At 47.2% G+C, this 25,793-nt stretch overlaps 1 protein-coding gene across 3 annotated transcripts in view; it reads right to left on the minus strand.

Moving 5' to 3' along the window:
- The window catches only part of robo4 (roundabout, axon guidance receptor, homolog 4 (Drosophila)), a 134,711-nt gene that overhangs the window by 17,636 nt on the left and 91,282 nt on the right, over positions 1 to 25,793 (minus strand). For 2 of the 3 annotated variants that reach the window (XM_078426778.1, XM_078426779.1), the window contains exons 11-15: positions 19,114 to 19,302; positions 13,677 to 13,719; positions 12,878 to 13,008; positions 11,765 to 12,082; positions 5,390 to 5,479 (exon numbers count right to left, since the gene is read on the minus strand). In XM_078426778.1, coding sequence (XP_078282904.1) covers positions 5,390 to 5,479; positions 11,765 to 12,082; positions 12,878 to 13,008; positions 13,677 to 13,719; positions 19,114 to 19,302 — 771 coding nt within the window. The remainder of the gene's footprint in view (positions 1 to 5,389; positions 5,480 to 11,764; positions 12,083 to 12,877; positions 13,009 to 13,676; positions 13,720 to 19,113; positions 19,303 to 25,793) is intronic. The other variant, XM_078426780.1, reaches the window with a different exon arrangement.

Here is a 25,793-nt window from a genome sequence, read left to right on the forward strand (position 1 = left end):
TAACGTATTCTATCTCCTGTTCTATATTGCGGTCATCATCATCCCAAGTACCTGACACACTATATGACTGAGCTTTATATATTTTTCAACAACACACATAGCTATGCATCCTATGCAACACACTTTAAAATTATAATACTCTACATGCTTCCCAATATATTAACATGATATACTCGTAGGCAATGTATCAACATATGTTTGTCATATTGTGGATTGTATTATGCATTTATGCTTTCTAAATATTCTCCACTTTATGATAATTGCTGCCATTTGTAGATAATGGTTATTTTAAGGATAAACACGATGCACTAAGCATTTTAATAAGAAAAAATGAGCCATGGTAGAAATAAATGGAGGAAAAGAGAGACAAGCCTAGGATTAAAGTGCTCGTAAGTCAGCGGTACAGACTCAATGCTGGCTGAGATCAGAGCAGCATGGTTAAATAGCATGCTGGCCCTCGTGGTCTAGCCTGGAGAGTTGCTGGAACCTGTGAAACTATACTCCAGTCACGTTGGGAGCCGAACAGAGAAGGTGAAATGAAGGATTTTGATCACAGAGCAACTATGAGCTAATGCTGCTCTCTAGAGGTGAAAAGCAGCATCTACAACACCCTGAAAGACTTGGGGCGTCAGAAATATCCTACAAAAACACAATCAATATTGTTGCTGCTGTTCACAGATGATACATCTCTGCAATGCTGAGCACTTACATTAATGCCTCATTCAGAGTTCCATCTTCCTTTGAACTCCACTGGTGAAGTGACCTAGATTCCATATTCAATAAAAGACACACAGTGCTGGAGTAACTCAGGTAGCATGTTTGGAGAACACGTATAGGCAACATTTTCGATCAGGGTCCTTCTTCAGTCCTGACCCAAAATGTTGCCTATCCATGTTCTCTAGAGGCACTGCCTGACCTGATGAGTTGCTCCAGCATTTTGTGCCTTTTCTTGTAAATGGAACCAGAATCTGCAGTTCCTTGTGCTTCCTTGTTCAAATCCTGGATTTGAATATTGAACCTTTCACCTGTTCTGACTCTGAGAGAAGACTGATAAGCCACCTTAGAAGAAGGTGTTGCAGACAAATCAATTGCAATGTTAACGTACATCGCTCATGTGGGGAGCTGGATCTCTTTGGTCAGAGTCTGGTACATTGAGTGTCAGAGAGATATACAGAGAGAAACTGGCTCTCCAGACCACACGAATCAACAACACTAATCCCAGTTTACTCTCCCCACATTCCCGTCAATTCCCCCGAAACTCTATCAATCACCAATACACCAGGGCTCGTTAACATATGAACCCACGCATCTTTAGGATATGGGAGGAAACCAGAGCACCCAGGGAAATCCATGCAGTCACAGAGGAAACTCGTGAACTCCATACAGACAGCATTGCAATTTGGATCGAATCTGTGTCTCTGGAGCCATGAGGCAGCAACTCCACAAGTTGCACCTTCTGTGCAGACTTCAAGTTAGTGGAGGCTCTGGATGGGAAGTCCACGAGTGGTGTGGAGGTCCAATGACCTGGTCATCCACGCATTCATTTCCTCCTGCCTAGACTACTGCAACTCCCTATACACTGGGATCAGCCAATCATCCCTGTCCCACCTGCAATTGGTCCAAAACGCCGCAGCGAGACTCCTGACGGGTACCCGTAAAAGGGACCACATCACCCCGATTCTGGCCTCTCTCCACTGGCTCCCAGTACGGTACAGAATCAACTTCAAACTCCTCCTATTCACATACAAAGCCCTAAACGGGCTGCCCCCCCCCCCCCCCCATATCAAAAATCTTCTAACCCACCACTCTATCTCCAGGTCCCTCAGGTCGGCCGACCTGGGGCTACTCACTATCCCGCGGTCTAGGCTTAAGCTCAGGGGTGACCGCGTTTTTGCGGTTGCAGCTCCGAGACTGTGGAACAGCATCCCTCTCCCCATCAGAACTGCCCCCTCCATCGACTCCTTTAAGTCCAGGCTCAAAACCTATTTCTACTCCCTAGCGTTTGAGGCCCTCTGAGGGGGCGCTGTGAACTGTTTGCGTGCTACTGTATGTTTCATTTTTTTTCCATTGGAACCTAATCAGATGTACAGCACTTTGGTCAACGTGGGTTGTTTTTAAATGTGCTATACAAATAAATTTGACTTGACTTGACTTGACCGCCCTCCTTGCACTCACTCTGAGCGCATGAGCATGTTCCAGACAGCCAGCCAGCCAACCATTACATGGGAGGTGGCCATGCCTGTAGACTCTGATGGGTCAGAACTGGGCAGCATCAGCTCACACTGCCACAGCAGGAACAGGGCACCAGGGACACGGGCAGCACCAACCTTGATTTAGTGACTGCATGGTGGGACCAATTAAGGGAAGCACACGGCAGGCACACCTGGCAAATGTGCAACCTGTGGAAGGTGCAGCGTGAAAGCAGACTGCAGGCACTGCAAGATGGGAAAACACCGCAGTGGATGCACTGTGAGAGAAAACTGCAAGGGCTTCTTCATGAGAGAACCACTCGTGCTGCACCTTAAGTCAAACCGCAGGCACCACAACATTCAATCAAATACCCCGGCGAACTTTGATACATGTACAATAGACAGCACACAAACTGGTTGCATTGTGGCTTAAGTTCCATGTTCATAAGTGATAGGAGCAGAATTAGGCCATTCGGCCCATCATCTACCTCCCCATTCAAGTTAGATGAAAGGATGGCCAGGATGGCGTGGGTGTCTGATGATATTAGCTGCCTTTCTTGTGGCATTGATTCCTGTAGATCCGTGAAGAAGCCCTTGCGGTTTTCTCTCAATTGTGTTCTCGCCCAGCCTCTGCTTTCACGGGCCAACTGTCCCTCAGTGAGCTGATTTTTTCCCCTACCTTTTACCCCAATCGTCTCCCTGGATTGACTGAGCAGCAGATGCAGGCACGATGTTAAATGGACAGTCACCAACCAGTGTGCCCATTGTTTAAAGAGAGTCAATGTAAAGGTGACTAAAGGTGCAGACTGCTCAGAGGGGCAATGCTCGGCCCCACACACTGGCGACTGCCCCCTTGGTCTACTGGAGCAGCAACCGTGGTTTCACTTCATGGTGATCAATGACAAGAAATGGGCGATGCATCCAGCCGCACGAGATGTCCGTGGGGGAATGTTGCCGACTGGCCCGCTGCAGACTGCAGGAGTACGTGCTGAGGGACGCACTGAAGGTTGGTGCAGCCAATGCCAAGGCTCTGTGGGGGAGAACCACAGTCTGGAGTCCTTCCGCTGCTGGACATGGGGTGGGGGGGGGCAGAGTGTGGTGAAGACACCCCTCAAAATAAGGGAAGGGATTTCACGCCAGTGGGCCACATGAGTGGCAAGGGTGTGGGGTTAAAAATGTGTTTGGGTAAACTGTATTGAATGTATGTATAGCATCCGAGAATGTCGGATGGATCATTTTGCATAATTCCTGTATTGTATACTTGAATAAAGTATATTTTGAAAAATCTTTGTGCCTCACGTGAAGCGATCAGAGTGTATATGTGGTGTTATGCATTCTATTTAAGTCATCATATCATATCATATCATATATATACAGCCGGAAACAGGCCTTTTCGGCCCTCCAAGTCCGTGCCGCCCAGCGATCCCCGTACATTAACACTATCCTACACCCACTAGGGACAATTTTTACATTTACCCAGCCAATTAACCTACATACCTGTACGTCTTTGGAGTGTGGGAGGAAACCGAAGATCTCGGAGAAAACCCACGCAGGTCACGGGGAGAACGTACAAACTCCTTACAGTGCAGCACCCATAGTCAGGATCGAACCTGAGTCTCCGGCGCTGCATTCGCTGTAAAGCAGCAACTCTACCGCTGCGCTACCGTGCCGTCCCAGATCAGGTAAATTATAGATCGGTCACACAATACACTCCCCTCCTTAATGCTCACTCCAATCTCTTTCCTTAATCCTTGTATATTCCATAGAGTATCCTAACATTCGCATTACAAATAATGGCCACAGAAGCTACATAAGCCAGTAGAGCTGCTGCCTCACAACACCAGAATCCCAGGTTCAATCCAGACCTCGATGCTGTCCGTGTGGAGTTCGCACGTTGTCTCTGTGATCACATGGGTTTTCTCAGAGTGCTCCAGTTTCCTCCCGTATCCCAAAGACATGCAGGTTTGTAGGTTTATTGGCCCTCTGTAAATTGTCACAAATGTGTAGGGAGCAGATGAGAAAGTCGGATAACATGGAACTAGTGTGAAAAGGTGATCAATGGCCAGCGTGGACTCGGTGGGACAAAGGCCTGTTTCTATTCTGTATCAATAAACTCTAAAATTGGAAAGCATCACAATCCAACTGGAACAATCCCTTCTTTAATTTGTTCCCTTTGGTTTAACTCTTGGTGTTTTTAACCTACATTTAATAATCGTACCTTACCTCAATTGTGTTTCTAACTCATTCAGCAGGGCTTGCTTCCTTGGCTGATGGCATTGTGATCAGTAGTCTGCAAGATTGCCGAGCACTCAAATACACCCTCTTCTCTTCCCTTCAATAGTATCTGGCCCAAGCCCCACTGGAAATGGACCTTTTTCCCAAGATGTTCAAATGATGGCCCTGTTCTATCTAGATGCTGCTACCTCTAGGTTAAGGTATTACTTTAGACCTTACCCGAATGCATTCCAGTCTGTTCTTACTAATATACCTGAAATGAAACTCAATTCTGTCATGTGTAGGAAAGAACTGCAGATGCTGGTTTAAATCGAAGGTAGACACAAAATGCAGGAGTAACTTAGCAGGATAGGCAGCATCTCTGGAGAGAAGGAATGGGTGACGTTTCGGGTCAAGACCCTTCTTCAGGCTGATGTCAGGGGAGTGGGCGGGACAGAGATAGAATGTAGTCGGAGACAGTAAGACTGATGGGAGAACTGGGAAGGGGGAGGGGATGGAGAGAGAGGGAAAGCAAGGGCTATTTGAAGTTAGAGAAGTCAATGTTCATACCGCTGGGGTGTTGACTACCCAAGCGAAATATGAGGTGCTGTTCCTCCAATTTGCGCTGGGCCTCACTCTGACAATGGAGGAGCCCCAGGGCAGAAAGGTCAGATTGGGAATGGGAGGGAGAGTTAAAGTGCTGAGCAACTGGGAGATCAGGTAGGTTAAGGCGGACTGGGCGGAGGTGTTCAGCGAAACGATCGGCGAGTCTGTGCTTGGTCTCGCCGATGTACAGAAGTGTACACTTGGAACAGTAGATGAGGTTGGAGGAGGTGCAAGTTAACCTCTGCGTCACCTGAAAAGACTGTCGGGGTCCTTGGATGAAGTCGAGGGGGGAGGTAAAGGGATGGGTGTTGCATCTCCTGCGGTTGCAGGGGAAAGTACCCTCAATTCTGTCATTATGTGGATGGTGCTGATGGTTTTACCTTTGCGGGTGCTCCCTGGGCTGGTGATGGCGGCTGGCACGTTCCCTGGCGTTGGGTTGCGACATACGGCCATTACCGGCCCATTGTTTCCTGGGAATCAGAGTGGAAGAACTCAATGTGCGTCTTTAAATGATAAAAGAGCTCTAGTTCCAGTATATCTAAGACCATCAAACAGTCACCTATATCCAAGACCATCAACAGACATAACTCGTGAACTCTCTTAACAACCTTGGTAGGGTGATGTGGAGATGATGTTTCATCTTGTGGGAGAATCTAGAATTAAGGGTCATTGCTTATAAATATATAAATAAGGTGTCATCCATTGAAGACAGGGATGATGTCATTCTTATTTCTCTTCGAAGGTAGACACAAAATGCTGGAATAACTCAGCGGGTCAGGCAGCGTCTCTGGAGAGAAGGAATGGGTGACGTTTTGGGTCGAGACCCTTCTTCAGACTGTGTTGAGAGACTTTGGAACTCTCTTCTACAGAGGGCAGTGGGAAGTAGTGTAAGAAAATAACTGCAGATGCTGGTACAAATCAAAGGTATTTATTCACAGAATGCTGGAGTAACTCAGCAGGTCAGGCAGCATCTCAGGAGAGAAGGAATGGGTGACGTTTCGGGTCGAGACCCTTCTTTTTAAGGCTGAGGTGTAAGTAAAGGGGCTGAAAGGTTACTGAAAGTTAATGAGAATATAGAGTTGAGTTTGAAATCAGCCCATGACTGGTCTTATGGTGTTATTACTGGTGTTATTATCCGCGGTCTTATTAAATAGTAAAATAGCTTTACATGCATCTGTAATTCATGTGTTTATATCTTACAGTCGAGTGGTTTAAGACGTATAGACTCGCAAGGTCAGGAACTTTTGTTCTCTCAACCATTCAAGACTCCGTGTGGTTCCTTTCCACACCTCAAGGTGCAAGGTGGTATTTATAAAGTGTCAAGCACACTCTCCAAGGCTTGAAGGTTTTTCAGCTGTTAATGAGCCCATTAAAGCTCTTTAAAGACATTCATAACGACCAAAAAGCAAATGAGAACAATTTAAAATGACAGATGAAACTAAGCAGCTCCAACTACACGAGCTAAAATAAAATAAACAATTTGGAATAAAAAGGTCAAAATAATTGAATTGAAGAGGTTAACATAAACATATCGGCATAAAAAGCTGTCGAGATCAATGTGTAAAATGAACGGCCTAAAGTAATAATAATAATAATGCATTTTATTTATATAGCGCTTTTCATATACTCAAAGACGCTTTACAGAGATTTTGAAAACATAGGGAAATGAATAAATAAATAAATAAGTAAATAAATAAATGAACAGAGAAAGGAGACAGAAGGTGAGGTGACCTTCAGTGGTTGAAGGCAGTACTGAACAGGTGAGACTTTAGCGATGTTTTGAATGTGGTGAGTGTGGAGGAGTCTCTAACGGTTTGGGGTAGTGAGTTCCATAGGGTGGGAGCAGCGATGGAGAAAGCCCTGTCCCCCCAGGATCTGAGTTTGGTCCGGATGTGGGGGGATAGGAGATTGGCAGCGGCAGAGCGGAGGGTACAGGTGGGAGTGTGCCTGTGGAGGAGGTCGGTCAGGTAGGATGGGGCCAGGTTATGGAGGGCTTTGTAGGTTATGAGGAGGATTTTGTACTGGATTCTCTGGGGGATGGGGAGCCAGTGGAGTTTATAAAGTACGGGGGTGATATGGTCACGGATCGAGGTGTGTGTGAGTAGACGGGCAGCGGAGTTTTGAATGTATTGAAGTTTATTGATGATTTTTGAGGGTGCGCCATAGAGGAGGCTGTTGCAGTAGTCCAGACGGGAGGTGATGAAGGCGTGGATGAGGGTTTCTGCAGCTGTGGAGGAGAGGGATGGACGGAGACGGGCAATGTTTTTGAGGTGGAAGAAGGCTGTCTTTGTGATGTGTTTGCTGTGTTTGTCGAAGGAGAGGGTTTGATCAAGGATGATTCCAAGATTCCGGATGTGAGGTGAGGTGGATACTGGGAGACCATCAATGTTGAGGATGAAGTTTTGGGTGGATTTGGTGAGCGTTTTTGGACCAATGATGATGATTTCAGATTTGTTGCAATTGAGTTTGAGGAAGTTTGATTGAAGCCAAGATTTTATTTCAGTGATTGATTGAAGTTTGATTGAAGCCAAGATTTTATTTTATTTTATTTTATTAAAGTAGTTTCCACAAACAACTTAACAATTGATTAATCTGTGTTAACTTGCAGGTAAACACTTTAAATGCATCTAATATGACAGCTTGAATCCAGCTGTCTCCATTAATAACCGTGCCTTCATAGTTTACCATAATTATTGCCTGTATTACCATGGAAACAAATCAGGGGCCAGAGGGGGGGAGGGGACATTTGAGACCAAGTCACCAACTTGATCAGCCTCCCCTGGATAGAGGTGGCAGGGACTAGTTTAGATTAGAGATACAGGGTGGAAACAGACCCTTCAGCCCAGCAGGTCCGCTCCGACCAGCGATCCCCGCACATTATCACTATCCTATACCCACTAGGGACAATTTTTACATTTACCAAGCCAATTAACCTTGCATATGTGAGAATGCTCTTTATTGACTACAGCTCGGCATTCAACACTATTATTCCCTCAAAACTCGTCCCCAAGCTCCTTGATCTTGGACTGGAGATCTCCATCTGTGGATGGATATTCGATTTCCTGACGGGCAGGCCCCAGGTGGTGAGAATTGGCAGCCATACCTCTTCCTCACTGATCCTCAACACAGGCACACCACAGGGCTGTGTGCTCAGTCCTCTCCTGTACTCCCTGTTCACGCACGACTGTACTGTTAAGCACAGCTCAAACAGCATCCTAAAGTTTGCTGGCGACACGACCATCTTGGGCCTCATCACAGACAACAATGAGACAGACAACAGAGAGGAGGTAAAGACACTAAACAGCTGGTGCCAGGAAAATAACCTCTCTCTCAATGTCAGCAAAACTAAAGAGATGATGGTGGACTACAGGAGACAGTGGGGGAGTGGACACCTCCCCATCCACATCGGTGATGCTGAGGTTGAAAGGGTCAGCAGCTTTAAGTTCCTCGGTGTGCACATCACTGAGGACCTTTCCTGGACACTGCACACGGACACAATAACAAAGAAGGCCCACCAGCAGCTATTTTTCCTGAGAAGACTGAGGAAGTTTGGCATGAACGCCAGCATCCTCACAAACTTCTACAGATGCACCATCGAGAGCCTGCTGACGGGCTGCATTACAGTCTGGTACGGGAACTGTTCTGCCCACAGCCACAAATCACTACAGAGAGTGGTGAAGACGGCACAGCACATCACTGGCAACTGTCTCCCAGCCATTCAGGACATTCTCTACCGGCGGTGCCTGCGGAAGGCACGCAGCATCATCAAGGACCACAGCCATCCAGCACGCAGGCTGTTCTCCTTGTTACCGTCAGGCAGACGATACAGGAGTATGGCTGCGTGTACCACCAGACTTAAGAACAGTTTCTACAATCAGGACATCAGGCTTCTGATCTCATAAACACATTTCAAATCATATATGTTGATTATTTTTTAATATTGTCTTTTTACCTATTTTTAATATTGTCTTTTTACCTTACTAATGTCATTCTTTAATCTTATTTATCCTTGGAATATTACTGCTGAGGTGACCCGTTGTCTTGTCAAATACATTTAATTGTACTGTTGACCCTGTGCCAACCTACACATGACAAATAACATTTATTATTATATTACCTGTATGCATTTGGAGTGTGTGGGAGGAAACCGAAGATCTCGGAGAAAACCCACGCAGGTCACGGGGAGAACGGACAAACTCCGTACAGACAGCACCCGTGGTCGGGATCGAACCCAGGTCTCCGGCGCTGCATTCGCTGCCAGGCAGCAGCTCTACCCGCTGCTCCTGACAGCCCGTAACTCTGGCACCGTGCAATGGGACAGAGATGCTGCCTGTCCCACTGAGTTACTCCAGCACTTTGTGTCTATTTTAGCTGCATAATGAGGCCTTGGTGATGGGCAGAAAGAACAGGTTGTAACCCAGACCTGTTCACCACCTTTCCAACAACTGCAGGCTTCTTGCTGAGGAACAGATTCACAGGCACCAGCAATCGTACAGTAGCATATGAAGGTTAAGAAGAAAGTTGGCCAAGTTGTAACCCTAGCTTTATCCCCGGTCTCACTCCCCCAATTAAGCCCATAAAGAATCGGTTTGGAGTTCCGCTTCAGATCATTGATAAAACAACTCCTACTGGAATGCACATATTCAAGATAATGTGGTGAAGATTTGGCTGTTGACTGTATTGCCTGTAATTGTCAAGTCAATTCAAGTCAAGTCAATTTTATTTGTATAGCACATTTAAACACAACCCACGTTGACCAAAGCGCTGTACATCAGTGCAGGTACTAAAAAAGAACGTACAATAGCACACAAACCTAACAAAGACATAAACAGTTTACAGCACCCCCTCAGAGGGCCTCAAACGCTAGGGAATAGAAGTAGGTTTTGAGCCTGGACTTAAAGGAGTCGATGGAGGGGGCAGTTCTGATGGGGAGAGGGATGCTGTTCCACAGTCTAGGAGCTGCAACCGCAAAAGCGCGGTCACCCCTGAGCTTAAGCCTAGACAGGTCAGTAGCCCCAAGTCGGCCGACCTGAGGGACCTGGAGATAGTGGTGGGATAGAAGATGTTTGATATAGAGGAGGGCAGCCCATTTAAGGCTTTGTATGTGAATAGGAGGAGCTTGAAGTCGATTCTGTACTGTACTGGGAGCCAGTGGGGAGTGGCCAGAATCTCCCTGCACACTAGGGGCAATTTACAAGAAGCCAATTAATCCACAGACCCGCACGTTTTTGGGACATGGGAGGAAACCGGAGCACCTGGAGGGAACGCACGCGGTCACAGGGAGAACGTGCAAACTCCACATAGACAGCACCCAAGGTCAGGATTGAACCGGGGTCTCCGGTGCTGTGAGGCAGCAGCTCTACCAGCTGCACTACTGCACTGCCCCCTAATGGTGAGAAGCTTGTCTAGGTTGACAATTCCCATTGGGAACAGTGGAACTGTCTTTGGGCAGACCAATGATTGCACTTTGAACTCTCGTAGAAACATAGAAACATAGAAAATAGGTGCAGGAGGAGGCCATTCGGCCCTTCGAGCCAGCACCACCATTCATTGTGATCATGGCTGATCATCCACAATCAGTAACCTGTGCCTGCCTTCTCCCCATATCCCTTGATTCCATGAGCCCCCAGAACTCTATCTAACTCTCTCTTAAATTCATCCAGTGACTTGGCCTCCATTGCCCTCTGTGGCAGAGAATTCCACAAGTTCACAACTCTCTGTGCGAAAAAATTCCTTCTCACCTCAGTTTTAAATGGCCTCCCCTTTATTCCAAGAATAAGAAGCTCTGCTTTGCCGAGCTTAACAACTTTCTGTGCTAAGTATTTTGCGTCCTTTGTTTTCTCTGCACTCCCTCAGTTGACAAGCTTACTGAAGCCAAGCGCCGGATTACTCCGTGAAGTCATGTGCACAGTGCCACAACAAGGAAACGGTCTGCAGAATTCCAAGTGGCAGATTCTGTACGAAAAAGCGAGTCAGTTGCTAGGCATCCGATGGAACGAACTACTTTGGAGTCTCTGAACATTTTTGCCAGCTGCTTAGAACTTGTCGTGGATCTGCCTTTGGGAATTGTCAGCTTGTTCTCTGATTTTAAAATGTGACCTAATTTCCACCTCCGCGCCACCAAATTACACCCCATAATGGGGTGTCTAATAAAAGTGAGCCCTTGGCCGACCGTGATGATGGGTTCAAATCTCGCCTCGGCATTTTGAGCAATTTGTCTGTTAAAAATAAGTCAATTAAGAATAAGACACAAAATAAGTCGAGGACCACTGGCTGAGGGAAAAGGGTCTATAAAGCTATCAGATTGTTGTTTAAAACAAAAAAAAATTTTGTGAGGAAAACTTTGTCCTTATCCATTTGGCTCCGACACATGAAAGAGGCAGATAATGGATTATCGGATGGATTTACTGCACCAGAGATATTATGTTAAGCAATGGAAGTAACTCGAGTAACTATGTCCAGTGGGAATCACAGTAACTCAGGAGGGCAGAGGGAAGAAAGCAGCACACTCAGGCGATAGTGGGCATAAGGAACGAGCTGCCAGAGGAGGTACAATGACAACATTTCAAAGGCGCTTGGATAGGTATGTGGATAGGAACGGTTTGGAGAGATATGGGCCAAATGCAGGCAAATGGGACTGGCCTCAGGGCATCTTGTTTGGCATGGATGGTTTGGGCTGAAGGGCCTGTTTCCATGCTGTATGAGTAAGTGATGTGGCACGTGAGACTTCCATGCCATGTGATTCGCATGCTCACCTTTATTGCAGTTTTTATCCCAGAATTCCACGCTTGGCCGCAGGTAGGGCGGCATTTTCTGCGATGACTTCACTACATCGTGACCGTAGCCACTGATGTTGTTTCTGTTGATGTTGTTCTTCAGCAAAGGCAGAGGGCTGTGGTCTGGAGTCATCTGGACGCTGCAGTTGGATACGGTGGACCTCTGTATGAGCGGAGTGTTGGATGTCTTCAGATCTTTGCCATTAGCATCAGAGCAGGCCGTTCCACTCAGGCAGTTGTCAGGCAACGGGCAGGGACGATGGACTCTCAGCACTGGATTCTTCTCAAACGACGAGCCTACAGATGAAAGAGGCAGATTCAGAAGGACAGCCAAAACGACGTCAATTGACTGACTACCATGACAAGGGGCGCGTTGTAATGATTCAATTATACTTTTATCAGTGATAGGAGCAGAATTAGACCATTTGGCCTACCAAGTCTACTCCACCATTCAATCCTGGCTGATCTATCTCTCCCTCCTCACCCCATTCCCCTGCCTTCTCCCCATAACCCTTGACACCCGTACAAATCAAGAATCTATTTATCTCTGCCTTAAAAATATCCATTGACCTGGCCTCCACAGCTCTCCGTGGCAAAGAATTCCACAGGTTCACCATCCTCCGACTAAAGAAATTCTTCCTCATCTCCTTCTTAAAGGAACGTCCTTTAATTCTGAGGCTATGACTAGTCCTAATCCCTCCGCACTTGTGGAAACATTCCCTCCACATCCACTCTATCCAAGCCTTTCACTATTCTGTACGTTTCAATAAGGTCCTTCTAAATTCCAGTGACTACAGGCCCAGTGCCATCAAATGCACATCATACGCTAACCCACTCACTCCTGGGATCATTCTTGTAAACCTCCTCTGGACCCTCTCCAGAACCAGCACATCCTTCCTCGAATATGGTGCCCAAAATTGCTCACAGTGCTCCAAATGCGGCCTGACCAGCGCCTTATCGAGCCTCAGCATTACATCCCTGTTTTTGTGTCCTGGACCTCTTGCGAGCAGTGTGTTTATTGTCACATGTACCTAGGCACCGTGAAATTCCTTGTAGGGAGCGCGCTGGTGTACGGCTGCCGAAGATGTTTACCTATTTCTCTGTACGTCTGGTTTTCCCAGCTGTGCAGCCAGAGAGGACGGCGACTCCCGGCACTCAGGTTCTTGGAGCAGCTGTTTGACTTCCAAGAGTTGGACAGCCAAGGCGAATCTGTCAGATTCATCCTGGGTCAGACCAAAAGAAGTATAAGAAGATAACTGCAGATGCTGGTACAAATCGAAGGTATTTATTCACAAAATGCTGGAGTAACTCAGCAGGTCAGGCAGCATCTCGGGAGAGAAGGAATGGGTGATATTTCGGGTCCAGACCCTTCTTCAGACTGATGTCAGGGGGGGCGGGACAAAGGAAGGATATAGGTGGAGACAGGAAGATAGAGGGGGATCTGGGAAGGAGGAGGGGACGGGAGGGACAGAGTAACTATCTAAAGTTGGAGAAGTCGATGTTCATACCACTGGGCTGCAAACTGCCCAGGCGAAATATGAGGTGCTATTCCTCCAATTTCCGGTGGGCCTCACTATGGCACTGGAGGAGGCCCATGACAGAAAGGTCAGACTGGGAATGGAAGGGGGAGTTAAAGTGCTCGGCCACCGGGAGATCAGTTTGGTTAATGCGGACCGAGTACAGGTGTACAGCGAAGCGATCGCCGAGCCTGCGCTTGGTTTCGCCGATGTAAATAAGTTGACATCTAGAGCAGCGGATGCAATAGATGAGGTTGGAGGAGGTGCAGGTGAACCTTTGTCTCACCTGGAAAGACTGTTTGGGTCCTTCAGATGTCAGATAACTGCTTCATGAGCAGCACGTGCAAACCATCACTCACCCTGTCCCAGCTTACCTGTGCTTGATTATAATGTCTTCGTTGGCCCACTTGTACATGCCTGCGAGGCACAAATAACATGAATTAGTAAAACGGAAACAACCCTTCCCCACATGGAACTTCTACAGTAGTCTAGTCAAGGAGCGCGACACAAAATGCTGGAGTAACTCCACGGGTCAGGCAGCATCCTTGAAGAGAAGGAATGGGTGGCATGGAAACATAGACATAGAAATATAGAAATTCGGCCCTTTGAGCCAGCACCGTCATTCATTGTGATCATGGCTGATCAACCACAATCAGTAACCTGTCCCCAACTTCTCCCCATAACGAGACCCGAAGTGTTATTCCTCGATTCTGAAGAAGGGTCTCGACCCTAAACGTCACTTATTCCTTTTCTCCAGAGATGCTGCCTGTCCCGCTGAGTTACTCCAGCATTTTGTGTCATATCTTCAGTGTAAACCAGCATCTGCAGTTCCTTCCTACACAAGAGTTGTGCACAGAAGTGGGTGGAGAGGATGATTCTACTAGTGGGAGAGTCTGGGACCAGAGAGAACTGCCTCAGAACAAAAGGACATACCTTTAGAAAGGAGATGAGGGGGGATTTCTTTAGTCAGACGGTGGTGAATCTGTGGAATTCATTGCCACGGATGGCTCTGGAGGCCAAGTTATTGGGTATTTTTAAGGCAGGAGAATGGAGTTGAGAGCCATGATTGAATGGTGGAGTAGACTCAATGGGCCAAATGGCCTAATTCTGCTTCTATGACATATGAACTTGAGTGCTTTCCTCAGTTCCCACTTAGAACAATAGAGTCATTGGCGAGTTTTGCAAAAACCAATCTAATTGCTCACATTTTTCTGGCTCTTTTCTAGTTATGCAGCTATATCCAGTCAATATTGATGCCAACCATAATTTGAATAAACCGCAACATTGCATATTCTGGGTACAAACATCTTTATCACCAGGAATGGAATCACACTGTGATGTTTTGTTATCTGAAGATCCCAGCCGCTAAAGCTCAGTACCATTTAATTGTATTGGCAATTTTTAAGTTATTGGCCAGTTATCCCACCAATGATTCAATGATTCTTTATGGTCACGTGTACCTAGGTACAGTGAAATGCTTTGTTTTGCGTACAACCTGGTACAATCATACAGCAGACCTCGGCAAGGCAGTGCACAAGTGTTACCACGTTCTGGCACTGACAAAGTTACAACGGTTCATCAAACATTCCTATCTGCTGCCTGCCGCCAAATGCATTCAAAAATGCCTGTGAAACATGCTGGGTATCACTGGAATCCATCACTGCATCTCACCACAATGGAGCCAACCACACATTCTTGTATTATGAATAGGGTTGACACTCACTCACAAATATGGGACAAAAGGTGACGTCATCGCCCGCGCCCCACGTGACCTCACCCAGCCAGTAGTCAAGTGCTCCCGCTCCACCAATGGCGGCCGCCCGGGCCGGGAGGCGGGTTGCTACGCATCCTCCGTTAGGCGGAGCCCAGGCATGCAGACCTATGTCCAGGCCTACAGCGGCCCCCGGGCCTTCAGTGTCGGGGCCTACACTGTCCGGGCCTACACTGTCCGGGCCTACAGTGTCCGTCCGGGTCTACAGCGTCGTCGTCCCCCCCCACCCGGGCCTAATACGGGACAAGGGCGGTCCCGTATGGAATAAACCAATTTAGCGCAATATACGGGATGTCCCAGCTAATACGGGACAGTTGGCAACCTTAATCATGACAATACAGTTATTATTCCCCCCCCTCCACCCTCCAACATGTTAACTAATATATCAAACTGACTCCCAACAAAATCATAGGGTCATACAATACAGTAAAGGGCCTTCTGGCCCAACACATCCATGCTGACCATTTTGCCCATTTACGCTCATCCGATTTGCTCGCATTGGCATTGTTTCCGTCTATGCCTTGCAAGTAATACTGTGACGGTTAACTCCTTGAACGGCGGAGGCCCTGCAGCAGCCTGGGGCCTACCTGGATCGGGAGCTGCTCCAGTACACTCAGCGCTTGGACTTTGGATTATTTTGTAAATGCCGCCAAAATATGGCGACTGGTGCGTGTGTGATCTATGCAACAAGAATCTCACCGTGCAGTACACACGTGACCATAAAGAACCTTTGAACATTTGAACTTTGATGCGTCCCTGGTTTGAGCACGGACATAGGTCCAGTTTCAAAACAATCATGAAAACTCATGCGCTCCTCAATATCTTTCAGGATTCAAGAACAGAGTTTTGACCGCTCATGTTTCCATTGCTTGGCCTCCCCAATCCTTTCTTGCGCCCCATTCATCTTGGAGAATAAACACTCATGCTTGGTGCCTGCATTACTAGGTTAGGCAGGGGAGTCATTATTTTAAGAGGAATTGGCTGTGTTGAACACGTTATCAGAACAGATATAAAGATCAACCCACATTGCTCGGGTCTACAGTCTGTCACTAACAAACATGCTCCACCTAGTGGTTAGTCACGGAGGAGCGTTTGCTTAATGTTGTGCATTGAGAGCTAGTTGGGAAAGTGGACTATGAGACATTGATTAGTTTAGTTTAGTTTAGAGAAGCAGCGTGGAAACAGGCCCTTTCGGCCCACCGGATCCGCGCCGACCAGCGATCCCCGCACATTAACACTATCCTACACACATTAGGGACATCTTTTACATTTACCAAGCCAATTAACCTACATAGCTGTACGTCTTTGGAGTGTGGGAGGGAACCGAAGATCTCGGAGAAAACCCACGCAGGTCACGGGGAGAACGTACAAACTCCGTACAGACAGCACCCGTAGTCGGGATCGAACCCGGGTCTCCGGCGCTGCATTCGCTGTAAGGCAGCAACTCTACCGCTGCGCCACCATGCCGCCCAAATTGATGCAGGATTGGAGAAACAGGAGTGATGAAGGAGTGATGAAGGAGCTACAGAAGTAAAGGGAGTACAATATTCTGAGATGGAAGATAAGGGGGCAGGGATGGACAATTATGGAAAGAAAAAGATGGATGGAATTTAAAGGAGGAAAGTGGAGAAGCGGAGAGAGATGGAGAGAAAAGTGAAGGTGAGGAGTAAAAAAGGAAAAGAAGAAAGATAAAAAGATGAAGGGAACATCATTCTGTTTTCATTTGTTTGGAAATTCTTTTCACCAGCACCATGATAGAGAGAAGCTAACTTAACAGATGCCCGATCATATAATATATTTTCGTAAGGTTTTTGATGTTTCCCTCATGGTAGCTGATCCAGAAGATTAAGATGTATGGGATTCACAATGACTTGGTTGTATGGATTCAGAACTGGCTTATTCACAGAAGACAGAGGGTTGTGGTGGAAGGAAGCTATTCTGGCTGGAGGTCCGTGACCAGTGGCAGTCCACAGGGATCTCTGCTGTTTGTGATACATCGATCAGCCAAAACATTATGACCACTGACAGGCGGAGTGAATAACATTGATTGTCTTGTTACAATGGCACCTGTCAAGGGGTGAGATCTCTTAGGCAGCAAGTGAACAGTCAGTTCTTGAAGTTGATGTGTTGGATGCAGGAGAAATGGGCAGGAGTAAAGACCTGAGTGACTTTGACAAGGGTCAAATTGGTATGGCCAGATGACTGGGTCAGAGCATCTCTGAAACGGCAAGGCTTGTGGGGTGCTCCCGGTCAGCAGTGGTGTGTACCTGCCCACAGTGGTCCGAGGAGGGACAAACCACCAACCGGCGACAGGGTGTTGGGCGCCCAAGGCTCATCGATGCGCGAGGGCAACGAACCGACAGAAGGTCTACTGTGGCACAAGTCACAGAAAATGTTAATGGTGGTCACGGGAGGAATGTATCACAATACACAGTGCATCGCACCCTGCTGCGTATGGGGCTGCACACGGAGGACCAACAGCATATTAGCATATTAGGCAGGTGGTCATAATGTTTTGACTCATCGGGTCATAATGGTTTGGCTGATCAGTGTATATATCAATGACCAGGAATGTAGTAAATGCAAATATAGATGGGTTGGTGAGTAAGTTTGCAGACGACACCAAAACTGTTGGAGTTGCAGACAGCGAGGAAGCTTGCCACAAGATACAGCAGGGTGTCGATCGATTGATCGGCTGCAGAAACGGGTGAAGAAATGGCAGATGGACTTCCACCCGAGCAAGTGTAAAGTGTTGCACTTTGGGGAGATTGGCCCTTAACAGCATTGATGTTCCGAGAGTACATGGAGTCCAAGTTCATAGCTTGCTGAAGGTGCCACCACAAGTAGAGAGGGTGTAAGGGATGCTTGCCTTCATTGCTAGAGTGGACGAGTCAGGGAGTCATGATGCAGCATCATAATACATTGGTCCAGCCACATTTGGAGTAATATGTGTAGTTCTGGTGGCCCCATTACAGGAAAGATGTGGAGGTTTTGGAGAGGGTGCAGGGGAGGTTTACAAGAATCCTGACTGGATTAGAGTGTTTCAGCCACAGGAAGAGGTTGTATAGACTTGGATTGTATTCTCTGCAAAGTCGGACGTTGAGTGGACTTGATAGAAGTAGATGAAATTATGAGAGGCATAGATAGGGTAGACAGTCAGAACCTTTTTCCCAGGGTGGAGATGTCCAACAGTAGAGGCCAGAGCTACAAGGTGAGAGGGGGAAAGTTTAATGGAGATGTACAGGCAAGTTTTGCTTCACTGAGAGTAGCAGGGGCCTCGAACACAATGCAGGTATGGTGGTGGTGGTGATGATATCACCGTGGCCTTTAAGAGGCTTTTAGATGGGCACATGGAAGTGTGGGGAATAGAAAATCTGACCCTCTTCAAAAGAAGACACAAAGTGCTGGCACAAACTCATCAGGTCAGGCAGCTTCTGGAGAACATGGACTGGTGATGTTTTGGGTCGGAACCTTTACTCAGACTGATTGTCGGGGGGGGGGGGGGGGGGGGTAAGAAAGCTTGAAGAGAGGAGGGGCAGATCAAAGCCAGGCACTTAATAGGTTTATACAGGTGAGGAGGGTTTATGATAGGCAGTCGATTGGACAAAGGCAAGAGATAGACAATAGACAATAGACAATAGATAACAGACAATAGACAATAGGTGCAGGAGGAGGCCATTTGGCCCTTCGAGCCAGCACCACCATTCAATGTGATCATGGCTGATCATTCTCAATCAGTACCCGTCCCTGCCTTCTCCCCATACCCCCTGACTCCGTTATCCTTAACAGCTCTATCTAGCTCTCTCTTGAATGCATTCAGAGAACTGGCCTCCACTGCCTTCTGTGAAAAGATGAAAAGGCAGAAGGTGTGAGACAAAAGGATGGAAGAGCTGCGAATTGTGAAGCGAGAGGAAGGACCCTCTTCACAGTTGGGTTCCATCAACCTAGTTGTCCTCAGCTCGAAGTTAATCCTTCGCCAAGTCACCAGTTTTAAGGTGTCCAGTGACGCAGATGATAAATTGCTTTCAAGTTTCTCTCACCTTTGCTCAGCTTGTGTTTCTTCTGAAGGTGACCCTGTTTTGCCCGGCGACAGTACACACAAACACTGAGCACCATCAGGATGACCCAGATCACACTCCCAGCACTTGCAATGAACACCGGCCGCCTCACAAACTCCAACACCAGCCCAAAGGTCGAAGACTCCGATGACGTCTCCTGCCCCAAAGGGTCTAGGATTTAAAGAAAACAAGGTAAAGATTCACAACAAGAGTACTGCCTGGATTGGACGGTATCAGCTACAAGGAGAGGTTGGATAAACTTGGGTTGTTTTCTCTGGAACTCTAGGCAGCCAGACACACACACACAGACACATACACACACACACACACACACACACACACACACACACACACACACACACACACACACACACACACGCAGACACACACACGCAGACACACACACACACAGACACACACACACAGACATAGCTACACACAGACACACACACACACACACACACACACACACACACACACACACACACACACACACACACACACACACACACACACACACACACACGCAGACAGACACAAACAGACACACACAGATAGACACACACAGACACACGCAGGCACGGACACACACACACACATGCAAACACAGAGACAGACACACGCACACATACGCAGACACCCACACACGCGCACACAAACACAGACACATACACACACACACACACACACACACAGATACACACAGACACACCAACAGACAGACACACATACACACACACACATGCAGACATAGATGCAGACACACCGACAGACAGACAGACAGACACACACACACACACACACACACACACACACACGTGTGATGGATGCCTGAAACATGCTACTAGGGGTGCTAATGGAAGCTGATATGATAATGACATTGAGGCTTTTACACACAGGTAGTGGAGGGGTGTGGATCAGATGCAGGCAGACGAGATGAGTTTTTCATATTCAGCAACATATTCAGCACAGACATTATGGGCTGAAGTGCCTGTTCCTATGCTGTTCTGTTCTATGTTGTATGTTCTAAATCGCATGTGTTAAACTGTGGGTAATTATATCTAGTGGGGTCTTTCATTGTGTTTTATGGGCCTGGATAGAGTAGACGTGGAGCTGATGTTACCACTTGTGGAAGAGTATGGGACCAGAGGCCACAGCCTCACAATAAATGGACGCACCTTTAGAAAGGAGATAAGGAGGAATTTTGTAAAACTGGATGGTGGTGAATCTGTGGAATTCATTGCCACAGATGCTGTGGAGGCCAAGTCATGGGGTATTTTTAATGCGGACATTGACAGGTTCTTGACTAGTATGGGTGTCAACTGTTATGGGGGGAAGGCCGGAGAATGGGGTTGAGAAGGAAAAATAGATCAACCGTGATTGAATGGCTGAGTAGACTAGATGGGCCGAATGGCCCAATTCTGCTCCTTTAAACTTTGGAACAGCCTAATTCTGCCCCTATGACATGAACTTAGAAGCTGGAATGATTTTACTGCTCTGGTTCTGTGAAATTCTCCCACTTTTGGGATTATTTCAGTCTTATTTGTTTTACTTTTGATTTACCTTTAACAGGGCCGCAGATGTAAAATAGGATTGGGTCGATTGGCGGCTCATCCTGGGAGATTGATGGAGATAAATGAGGGAAGTGAGCATGTAATGTGCGCAATTCCTGTTTCCCCATCTCCAATCGAGTACCAACACCATGTGAAATAACTCTGTCTCAACCCTGCAATGAATGATAAATGATTGCTTTTCTGCTCGGCTCATTATAAAGCCATAGAACGGCACTGGGAGAATCAACAATGGGTAAATGAGTAGATTTTTCATTATTTAAACAAAATGAGATTGCTGCATTTCATAATCACATAAAATAACCCTTTTCTGACTTGTGCAGGCTTCAATCTATCGCTCGTGAGATTAAGAATTATGGAGGCAGCTTCAAACATGTGTGTCGCACAGGCAGCATTTAATATCTAATACACAGAGTTCAGACAAAAGACCACATTTTGCTCAGCACATCACTTGAAAACATAGAGGCGTTTCCTACAAAATTAACTATTAGCACATACAGAAAAATATGGTGACTATAAATCTTCCACCAGAGCATTATGGTGACAGTCGTAACTGAGCAAATCTATCCTTCTTTTGCTGCCACTTGCCGAAGGGGATGGGTGCGAGTGGAGGGGACGAGAGACCTGATGTGAGACGGTGGGGTGCCTGGAATGATGAGGTTGCTACTGGTGAGGATGGAGAAGGGAGAGGGAATTCTGTTGGTCAGGAGGAGGGGAGGGCAGTCCAGACTGAGGTTCAGGGCTTCTGCTCAAAGGGACGGGAACTCCAAGTCAAGGGAGAGGAAGGCTGCCAGATTCTGACCCGGACACACCATCACAACCATGTGGGTGTCCTCACCACTTGCCTGCACAGCCATGTGGGTGTCCTCACCACTTGCCTGCACAGCCATGTGCGTCTCCTCAACACTTGCCTGCACAGCCATGTGGGTGTCCTCCCCACTTGCCTGCACAGCCATGTGGGTGTCCTCAACACTTGCCTGCACAGCCATGTGGGTGTCCTCACCACCTGCTTGCACAGCCATGTGGGTGTCCTCAACACTTGCCTGCACAGCCATGTGCGTCTCCTTAACACTCTCCTACACAGCCGTAATGGTGTCCTCAACACTTGCCTGCACAGCCATGTGCGTCTCCTCAACACTTGCCTGCACAACCATGTGGGTGTCCTCAACATTTGCCTGCACAGCCATCTTGTGCCATGTGGCTTCCAGCTCCATTTCCAACACTCCCATTTCAGGCCCGACCAGGATTTTCAGGCACCCACACTCAATCCACCCGCTTCCCGCAACAGCTTTCCTTCTGTGCCCTGCATTCTACGCTCTCCGTCACGCGCCGGAACCTGCAGGCCCTCGCTCTGCCTCTCCCGCAGCTCTGGGCCTCACTCACCCAGACCTGCAATGGACCTCAACTTCACTTTGTTCTCCGCTGAATCTACATTGTCTGAAGAAGAGTTCCGACCCACAAATGTCACCTGTCCATGTTCTCCAAGACTAATGGAATATACTTGCTCCTCTTCCAGTCATTACAAGATCTCCTACATATCCCTGAACTATTGGGAAGAACAGGGATAACCTTGCAGTGCGACCTTTAGTTATGTAGCTGCTTCTCAGAAGCAAAGTATAGACAATTTGAACAACCACTTGATTTGGGCTCCAAACTTCAGCCACTCTTACTGAACCTCAGGACTATGGGCATCACAGTGGCCCAGTGGTAGAGCTGTTGCCTCACAGTGTCAGAGTCCCGGGTTCGATCCTGACTACGGGTGCTGTCTGTATGAAGTTTGTACATTCCGCGGGGCCTAACATCGCCCGGTGCGGCTCGGCCGCGGGACTTAGCTGCGTACGGCTCGGTCGCGGGGCCTTCCATCGCCCGGTTCGGCCGCGAGACGTCTCAGCGCCCGGTACAACCCGGCCGCGGGGACTTCCATCCCCTTGCGGGGACTGTGCGGGTCGGTCGGGGACGAGCTGTCTGTCCGTGGGCGTGGGGAAGAGAGTGGAAGTTTTGTTGCCTCCATCACAGTGAGGGGGTGTTTGGAGTCACTGTGATGGACGTTTGTGTTGGGGTCATGTGTCTTGTGTTATTTTTTGTGTTTGACTGCTATGTAGTTTCGTTCGGTACCTTGGTACCGAATGACAAATAAAGCTCTGTTGAACTGTTGAACTCCCCATGACCGCGTGGATTTTCTCCGGTTGCTCTGATTTCCTCCCACACTCCAAAGACGTGCAGGTTTGTCGGTTAATTGGCTTTGGTAAAGATTGTAAATTGTCCCTAGTGCGTGGGATAGAGCTAGTGTACGGGGATCCGTTGGTCGGTGCGGACCTGGTGGGCTGAATGGCCTGTTTCCACGCTGTATCTCGAAACTATAAACTAGCCTAGTCGTACAGCCCAGAGATCATTCAAAAGTCTTCAAAGGCGGAAACACAAAACAGACAGAAGCCACGACAAAAACTCCAATTTATTGTCCTTCAATTTAGAGTGTGTGGGGTTTACGTGAGGTCTGCTGGAGTATAGTGGGGTCCATGAAGGTTTACTTCAAGGCGTTGACTCCACTACTCCCTCATTAGCTTTGGGAGTGGGGCATGGCACCTTCACAGAGGTATCAGCGACAGCATAAGTCACTCTGACTCATTAGTTTGGCACTTGCCTCAGATGTAGGAGAGACCTGGGTACATCATGCATCACTCAACGTTAACACATAGGTACAGCATGTAATTAGGAGGGCAGATGCTGTGTGCTGAAGATGTGAGCACAAGTGCAAAGATGTTTGCAGCCCTGGTGAGACCACACCTGGAATATTGTGTACAAGGTCTCAGCCTGAAGGAAGGGTATTCTTGCAATGAGGAGAACAGAATGCAGGTTCACCAGGGTGATTCCTACAAAGGGGGTTAGTCAGTTGAGCAATTGTGTAAATTGCTTACATTTAGGAGAAGAGAATACATTGAGATAATTTTAGTTTTAGTTTTAGTTTTAGAGATGCAGCATCGAAACAGGTCCTTCGGCCCACTAAGTCAAACTCGTACATTAGTTCTATAACTAGTTCTATGCTTTATCTGTGCATCCTACACACCAGTGGCAATTTACAGAAGTCAATTGACTTATAAACCCGCACACCTTTGGGATGTGGGTGAAACCGGAGCACCCGGAGGAACCAGCATTGTCACAGGGAGAACGTGCAAACTCCATGCAGACAGCATCCAAAGTCAGGATTGAATCTGGGTCTCTGGCGCTGTGAGGCAGCAACTCTACCGCTGCGCCACTGTGCCGTCCGTACATCATCTTTGCCGAGGTACAACATTCTCCAGAGGTTTGACAGAATGGTTGCAAGCTCCGTGTTTACTCTGTAAAGAATATTTAGAACCAGACATCGCTGTCTCAACACAAGGGGTTGGCCATTCAGGCAGAGGTCATAGGTTTATCAAGCAGGGAGTCATCCTTCTTTGGAATTCACAAGTTATAGGAGTAGAATTAGGCCATTTGGCCCATCAAGTCTACTTCGCCATTCATTCATGGTTGATATCTGCCTCCTAATCCCATTTTCCTGCCTTCTCCCCATAACACTTGACACCCGTTCTAATCAAGAATTTGTTTTCTCTGCCTTAAAAATATCCATTGACTTTGTCTCCAGAGCCCTCTGTGGCAATGCGTTCAACACAGTAACTACCCTCTGACTAAAGAAGTTCCACCGCTCCTCCTTTTTAAAAGAGCGCCCTTTAATTCTGAGGCTATGACCTCTGGTCCTAGACTCTCCCACTGTTCCCACACTCCACATCCACTCTATTTCATTATTCTGTAAGTTTCAATGAGGTCCCCCTCAACCTTCTAAACTCCAGCGAGTACAGGCCCAGTGGCATCAAACGCTCATCGTATGCTAACCCACTCATTCCTGGAATCAATCTTGTAAACCTCCTCTGGACCCTCTCCAGAGCCAGCACATCCTTCCTCAGATATGGGGCCCAAATTTGCTTACAGTACTCCAAATGCAGCCTGACCAGCCTAATCTGGGAATACAGCCAATTCTGTGAATGGATGTATTCCAGACAGACATTGGTAGTTTCTCTTTGATACCAAGAGAAGCAGTGAATAGAGGATTAGTACAGGAAAGTGGTGCCAAGGTAACAGGTTAGCCATGATCTTACTGACTGACAACACAGGTAGGAGAGATTGAATGGCCTCCTCCTACTTCTATTTCTTACGTTATATATTATTTCTGGAGTGGCCCGTTATAAGTAGCCAGGACACCTACAGGCAGGTGCCGACAGCAGACTACAACAGCCTTGCAATCCAAAAATGACCCATTTATTCCCAGTCTCCCTTCTTTCTAAGCTTCCACCTAGGCCGGTATATTATCCCCAACCCACATGCTGTGATTTTGCTTAATTATCTTTTATACACAAACTTAGAAGTCTTCTAGATGTCCATTCACACGACATCCTCTGGTTCTCCTTTACATTCTGCTTGCTGCAACTTCAAAAACTCTTTACAGTTTTGTTTAAAGCCATTTCCATTTTCTAAATCAACATTGACCCTGCACAATCCTATTATTATTTTCTCATGTCCAGTAACCACTTCCTCAATAATTAATACCAGCATTTTTCCTACTATTGATTTCAAACTAACTGATCGATGGTTCCTTACTATCACCAATAGTGGGGTTACCTTCACAACGTTCCAACATTTGGGAAACGTTCAGAGATCTATGGAATTGGATAAGGTGACAACCAGTGCAAATACCATCTCCAAAGCCCTGGGGAAAAAGATGCAACATCATCACAAAGACCTTAATGCATTTAACTATTGAATGACTGGCACCATTGATGCATGGGACCCTCTGGGAGAATGGAGAGGCAGTGGAAATGCAGGGACTGAAGAGTTTTGGTGGGTATAATCTTTCATGGAATAATGTTCTAATTAGAGCATTAACTCATTTTCAATTAAAGCAGAGGGCCTAATTGAATACAAATTCATTAACCAATAGAGGATAGATAACACAGTAGGGTTTTTATCACACCAAACTAGCTGGGTGGAATACTGAGTCCTACAGTATTCTACATTTATACAGTATTATACAGTGTCCTACATTTTTTTCCTTAGTAC

This window comes from Rhinoraja longicauda, chromosome 32, assembly GCF_053455715.1.
Source record: "Rhinoraja longicauda isolate Sanriku21f chromosome 32, sRhiLon1.1, whole genome shotgun sequence".
NCBI classification, from domain to species: Eukaryota; Metazoa; Chordata; class Chondrichthyes; order Rajiformes; family Arhynchobatidae; genus Rhinoraja; species Rhinoraja longicauda.